The 6,745-nt window shown below is 66.0% G+C and overlaps 1 protein-coding gene across 1 annotated transcript; it reads left to right on the top strand.

The window, feature by feature from the left end:
- The first annotated feature begins 1,710 nt into the window (after positions 1–1,710).
- On the top strand, positions 1,711–3,258 carry SELENOM (selenoprotein M). Its single transcript, XM_054392896.1, has 5 exons — positions 1,711–1,839; positions 1,920–1,955; positions 2,034–2,068; positions 2,863–2,941; positions 3,020–3,258. The coding sequence occupies exons 1-5, from the start codon at positions 1,711–1,713 to the stop codon at positions 3,230–3,232; spliced, it is 492 nt and encodes a 163-aa protein (XP_054248871.1). The 3' UTR covers positions 3,233–3,258.
- Positions 3,259–6,745: the final 3,487 nt, after the last annotated feature.

The raw sequence follows: 6,745 nt of genomic DNA, 5'->3' as shown, positions 1-6,745 counted from the left end.
TGCACCCACAGCGGGCACCGGGCATCCCCTCCCGTCAGCGAACAGTCTGTCCGTGGCCCCTAACCAGAGATCTCCTCCAGCTGAACCAAGACCCACAGTAGGAGCCATGGGGCAACTCCAGCCCCCAGGAGGTTTCGTTCGCTGCTTCGTACATAGCAAGGGCAGCTTCTGCCCGGCATGGGTCTCCCTGCGCTCCCCTCGCGGTGACACCTGCTCACCGGAACGAGTTGTCCTCCGGGCCCCTTCCCGAGCCGCCGAGCAGCGCATCGCAGGAGTCACTGGAGCTTGGCAGGCCGAGAGACTTTCCGAAGAAGGAGAGCTCGTCCGGCTCCGGTTTGGAAAGGGCTGCAGGTTTGGCCAGGCTCGCCCGCCCGCCGGCGATGAACTCGCTGGAGATGGCTTTGGGCAGTCCGGCGGCGCGGGGCGAGGAGCTCGCCCAGGCCGAGATGTGGTCGCTCGACTCCGCCTTGGGGAGCATCTCCCTCCGCTCGGCGGGCGGCGGCTTGCCAGGGGCGTCATGCTCCAGGGGACTGAGCTCGGTGAAGGCGGGTCGGCTCGGCGCTGGGCCGAGCGCTACGGGGGACGGCATAGCGGGGCGAGCTGCGGGGGCGCCCGGGCTGGGGGGCAGCAGGGCCGGCAGCGCGAAGGGGTGGTGCCCGCCGGTCCCCTCGGGCTGGACCCGGCTGGCGTCCAGCGGCAGGGACTGGGCAGCCTTGCCCGAGGCCCGCTCCTCTGACCCGCCGCGCGGCGCGCCGCCGGGCCGCGGGCACGCATAGAGAAAGGGGTCGCAGGCGGCGTCCGGCCGGGAGCTCCTACGGACGCCCGAGACGCCGCCACCCCCGAGGAAAGGCGCCGCCGGGGTCCCGCCGCCCGGCTGCGGCCGGGCCGAGCCCCCGGAGCCGAAGGACACCGGCCGCGCGGGAGAGGCGGCGGCCGCGGGACCCCACGGAAGGCCGGGCCGAGGCCCCGCCGCGGCGGCCGAGCCCTGGTCCGCGCTGCCGCGCCGGGCCAGCTCCATCGGCGGCAGCTCCGAGCGACCGGCGCCGGGCCCGGCCCGGCCCGCGCCCCCCCACACCGGCTCACCTTGTGGTTCTGCCCCCCCCGTGACGTCAGCACCCGCCCCCCACCTGCGCGGCGCCTTAAAGGCGCAGGAGGCGCGAGCGCCGCCGCGCCCCGCTCCTCGCGCACCTGCCACCGCCCCGCCCACGCCCCGCCCCTGCGCGTGCACACCTGCCTTGCACGCGCGCTGCTCTTCGTGCACATCTGCTCTGCTCAGCTGCCCTTGTTCGTGCGCATCTGTCCCGCACATCTGCCCCTGTGCATACACAGCTGCCCTTGTGTGTGCACATCTGCCCGTACATATGAGCGTGTGTGTGCAGTGTGTGTGCAGCGTGCGTGCAGAATGCGGTGCCCAGGGTCTGTATGTGCAGTGTGCGTGCAGTGTGTGTGCCTAGGGTCTGTGTGTACAGCGCCCAGGAGGATCTGCTGCGTGCCAGGCGCCTGTCTGTGCGTTGCAGCTACTTCCCTGTGGGCTCGCGCTGTGCTTGCGCGCGCGTCCCCCGTGCTCGCGTGCGCCTCGTGTGCACGCGGGGCGCCGGCGCTCCGGCTGGGGCTGCTCCCGCGCTGTGCGTGCGCGTGGCCGTGCCGCCCGGGCGGGGAGGCGTTCCCCGCCTCCCCCGCGCGTGGGGATCGTGACGTGGCGGCTGCGGGATGCCGCGGGTGGCTTCGCTGCTGCTGCTGCTGCAGCTGGCGGCAGCGCTGCTGCCGGCGGGGAGCGACCCCGAACTCTCCCGGCGCCGCCGAGCAGAGCTGCGGGGCCTGGCCCGGGGCAAGGTGGAGGTGAGCGCGGGGTGGGGGATGCGGGAGGTCGCGGAGCCCACGGGGACGCGGCGCGCTGACCGAGTATCTCCTCCCCGCAGACCTGCGGCGGGTGACGGCTGAACCGCCTGAGGGAGGTAGGTGTCGCGGGTGGGGGTCGGGACCGGCCGGGGCCGGGGACACCGTTGAGCCGTGCCGACCGCTCTTGCCCGCAGGTGAAGGCTTTCGTCACCCAGGACATCCCCCTCTAGTACCCGCCACAGCCTCTGCCCCGAGCGGCGCCGCACCCTGCCGGGCTGCGTGCTGAGCTCAGGAGATGGGATGGGACGGGACGCGGGATGGGTGGGATGAGACGGGATAGGGGCGGGAAGGGATGAGATGTCGGCAGGATGGGATGGAATAGGGGACAGGACGGGATGCGGAGGGGACAGGAAATGGGATGGGATAGGATGGGACTGGACTGAATAGGGGCGGGATGGGATGGGATGGGATAGGGGACAGGATGGGATGTAATAGGGAACAGGAAATGGGATATGATGGGAGTGGACTGAATGGGGGCGGGATGGGCTGGGATAGGGGACAGAACAGGATGAGGGTGGGATGGGATACAAGATGGGAGACAGGGTGAGATGGAACGGAATACAGTCTGGGACAAGACAGGATATGGGATGGGGGGTGGGAGCAGGATAGGATGTGATGGGATGGGGGTGGAATGGGACAGGGATAGAGGATGGGATGGGACAAGGCAGGACTGTGTGGGATGGAGAACTAGACTGAATGCAGTGGTGGACAGAGTGAGAAGGATGAGAGGTGGGAGGGGATGGAGGATGGGGGTTGGATGGGGTGGAGGACATGATGGCCTAGGGACAGATGGAATAGGATTAGATGGGAAGTTAAGAGGACAGTACAGAATGGTGGAGGATGAGAAGGGGTAGGGGGGTGAGATGTGTTGGAGTGGGAGGGAGTGGGATGTGATGGACGGGATGGAATGGGAGGGCTGTGTGGACCTACCCAGTACTGTCCAGTCCTTAACCCATCACCCAGCCATAACCTGGAGATGAAACACCTGCCCGGTGCTGACCCTGAGCTTGTGCTCCTCAGCCACCGATACGAGGAGCTGGAGGTGAGTGAGCAGTGCAGCAGGAGCTGGGGCGGTCGGTGCCCTGCTGGGTGCCAGGCTGCAACCACTGTCTGTGCGCAGAGAATCCCTCTGAGCGACATGACCCGGGAGGAGATCAATCACCTAGTGCAGGAGCTGGGCTTCTACCGCAAGGAGGCGCCCGACGCCCCCGTGCCTGAGGAGTTCCAGTTTGCCCCTGCCAGGCCTCTGCCCACCCTCCCACCTGCCCGAGCCCCCGGTGCTGACAGCAGGACCCCACCTGAACAGGAGAAGGAAGAACACCCAGACCTGTAGCGAGGGTTGCTGCTGCCAGTGCCCAGCAGCTGGGTATAAAGGCAAGGGAGCAGCTGGGGATGCTGCTGCCAGGTGGCAAAGGTGCCCCCTCAGCTGTTGCTCAGTGTTGTGCAGCCTCTGCTACAAGGACACCTTGAGCAGAGGCTTCCCAGGCTTCGTGGACGTTCCAGGGGTCCTGTGTGCCTGTCATGCCCTTCCCTCCCCTGACGGCCAGCCTACCTGGCTGGCTGAGAGGAGCAGGGCTCCTTGTGCTCCCTTGTCATGCTTCGAGGTGTGGCTGAATCCCAGTGCTGGGCAGCAGTTCCCTACCTGCACGGGACAGGATGAAGCGCTCAGCAGAAAGCCCAAGGTGCTGAGAGTAGATGTGCTAAGTCCAGGAGGTAGGAGAGCTGCCCCCAGGGAGGGGATGGCTTCACAGCTCAGCAGGGTTGTCTCATACCCACCCCCAGTAAAGCCCTTGCACAGGATCAGCTGCATTGTGTCCTCCTATCCAAGGGGGGGTCAGTGGGGCACATCCTGCACTGCTCTGCAAAGCGCCAGCAGGACCTGAGTGTCCCTGAGGTGGGAAGAGGTGGCAGGGTCACAGCTACCCCTGGTGAGCCAACAAATGTCCCACACACCAACCATGCTCTTCCTGTGCCACCCCCTCCCAGGCACGATGGAGGTGAAGCACCACAGCTCAGGATGAGCTGTTCTGGTGGGACACAGGGGGATAGATGTGAGCTACAAGTGGTTCCCAACGTGCAGAGCCAAAGCGCAGGGGCTGTGCTGCCCCAGCAGAGACACCTGGCCCTTGGCTGGGAAAAGCAGCAGGGTGCACTTGTGACATCTGCAGACCTGGTTTTGCACAGCCTTGATAGCAGCCTGGGGTCTCCTCCCTGGGTGGGGGTAGGGGGGGTGCAGTGAAACAACCACTTTTGGTCAGGGTAGGTCATTGATGGTGCCCCTTGGCTCCAAACATCTCCCCTGAGCAGGAGAAGCAGCACTGGCCCTGCATCTCCCTGTGCCCAGGTGAGTGGGGTGGGAGCAGGCAGGGCTGCCAGTACCCCCTGGGCACTGTGGCATCCACTGCAGTGGGAGCAGTGTCATGGCCAAGGAGCAGGAGCTGAGGCAGAGGCATCACCCTGTAGAATAAACCTTTATTGTCTGGCTGGTGTTGGTAGGTGGCAGTGCAGGCATAGGGACAGTGCTGGAGGGGTGAGTGGCACGGAGCACAGGGTGCCCTGGGCGGGGCGGGAGAGCAGGGGCTGCTATCCCAGCCCCTCCTTGGGCCCCTCACTCCCCACTGCCTCCCTGCCCTCCCCACAGCCCACTCACAGGGTGCACGTGCATGGTGGAAAGCAGGGTGTCGGTATGGGCTGTGGAGCTGTCCCCAGGGAGGTGGCACCAAGGTGGGCAGAAGGGCTCCCTTGCAGGGGGCCAACTGCTTGTGACCCAGGCTAGGCTGCACAACCCTGCTTGGCCACCAAGCCACACCAGTCCCAGGCCTGAGGGCACAGATGTGCCCAATGCTTCCTCCCAGGGACACAGAGGTTCTGCCCATGGGGCCAGAGAACTCCTGGAGAACAAATAACTTAACAGAGGGGAGCAGGGCAGGCAAAGCCAAGCTGGGGGAGCATCCCGGGCAGTGCCTGCCTGCAGCTGGCTGGGGCAGAGGGAGCGCCAGGGTGGCAGAGGCGTGGGGTTGCCCCAGTGGCAGAACCCCATTTCATCCCCAGTCCCTGTGCCCCCCAGCCCCTACTGGGACAGGCAGCTCCCCTGGCTGCTGGCAGCCCCGAGGGCGAGGGGGCAGCCCCGAGGGCGAGGGGGCAGGGGGGCGGCAGGCAGCAGAGCAGGCTCCTAGCACTCCTTCTGCCTCATGCGCAGCTCATGGCGCCGCAGGTGGTTGTAGAGGGACTGCACGTAGGTGAAGACACACTTGGCATCCGGCTTCTTCCCCATGATCATCATATCTTCCACCTCCACCAGGGGCACGCAGTCCGCCAGCATCCTGCAGAGACGCAGCCCTCAGCACCGCCCCTGCCTGGGCTGCCCCACCCCAGGGGCTGAGACCAGGGGGGACCCTGTGCCACCCAGGGCCTGCTGGTGTTGGGCACCAGTGCCCTCAGCCTCGGCTCAGCTTCTGCCTGCCCCCACAGTACCCACGTTCCCTGCTGCTCCTGGCACTGGGAAAGGGCAAGAGATGCCTGCAAAGGGGGCAGCCTGCCTGCAGCCCCTGCCACGCTGGTGCTCCCTGCCCAGCTTTTGGTGCTGGCAGTCAGCCCCTGCTCAGGCTGTGCCCACCCAGCTCCTCCCCCAGCTGGTGCTGGTGCATTGTAGGGTAAGACCAAACTGCCTGCCCACACATCTCTGCTGTGTGTCCCCTGCCCCCCAACTCCACCAGCTGCTCCAGGCACAGGCGTGGGGGGGGGGGGGGTGTCCTCATCACACACTGCTCCTTACTTCTGCTGCAGGCTCTGGCCCTGCTCTCCTGCCTCCCCCTAAGCTCTGCCAGCCTAGTTCCTACTCCTGTCCTGTCCTGGAGCCCAGGGGAGCTGCCTGCCTCAGGCACAGCACCACTGGTGGGGTGGGCACTGCCTAGCTTCAGTTAGCACAGTGGCCCGTGCCTATGACCTCCAAGCCTGGGCCCTGGTGCTGTGCTGGGGTCTGTGTAGGGCCTTGCTCCAGCAGCTGCCAAGCTTGGTGGGATACTGGCAGAGCAACCATGGCTACACCCCCATCTTCACCCCAGCTTCTGCTACCCCACCAAAGGGGAAGCAGCCCAGCCCTTGGCCTGCCTGATCCACCCAGCCAGCTCCCTGGGCTACAGGTGCCCTGCCTCTTCCCCAGCTGAGGGCACTTGGGCAGCCATGGCAGAATCCAGCTTGCAGGGTCTGGAGCATGGCTGGTGGTCACTACAACAGTAAGCAGGGCATGGAGGAGAAGAGGCCACCTCCAGCCTCTCACCTTTCTGCTAGGGGCTGATGAGAGCGTGCAGAAGCCATCACCCAGCCCTGCCCAGGTCCCTGTACCCTTGCCAGGCAGCGTGGCAGATGGCAGCACCCACCAGGGGACAGAGAATGCTGGAGTACCCCAGGCTGCTGCTGTTGATAGTGCCCAACACAACCATGAATGCCCAGGCACACGAGGGCTGCTTGGTGCAGGCTGGCAGCCCTCACTGACCGCAGGGCTTGCCCAGCTGCTCTGGCACTGGGACCACCCTCGGGCAGGGGTTCTGCCCCAGTGACAAGGGGCACTGGGCAGCTCTGTGCACAAAGAGGATCTGAACCTCAAGCTGCCAAACAACACCTCCCTGAGCCCTCTCCCACTTCTCCAGGCTGCAGTAACCTTTGCTGCACACCTCAGTCCCCCCAGCAGAGCCCATCACAACCAGCACAGCTGAGAAGGGACCACCAGCTGGTGCCAGCCCCCTGGGAAACACCAGGACCAAGGAGAGGAGAAAGCCTCCCCAGCTGAAGAGGTCTGCTGGCACCCTGCCCCCAGCCCCTGTCCCAGCTCTCCCAGGAAGCTTCT

This window comes from Indicator indicator, chromosome 26 (genome assembly GCF_027791375.1).
Source record: "Indicator indicator isolate 239-I01 chromosome 26, UM_Iind_1.1, whole genome shotgun sequence".
Classification (NCBI taxonomy): Eukaryota; Metazoa; Chordata; class Aves; order Piciformes; family Indicatoridae; genus Indicator; species Indicator indicator.
Note: the sequence above shows the minus strand (reverse complement) of the source record. Positions and strands in the feature narration are given on the sequence as shown.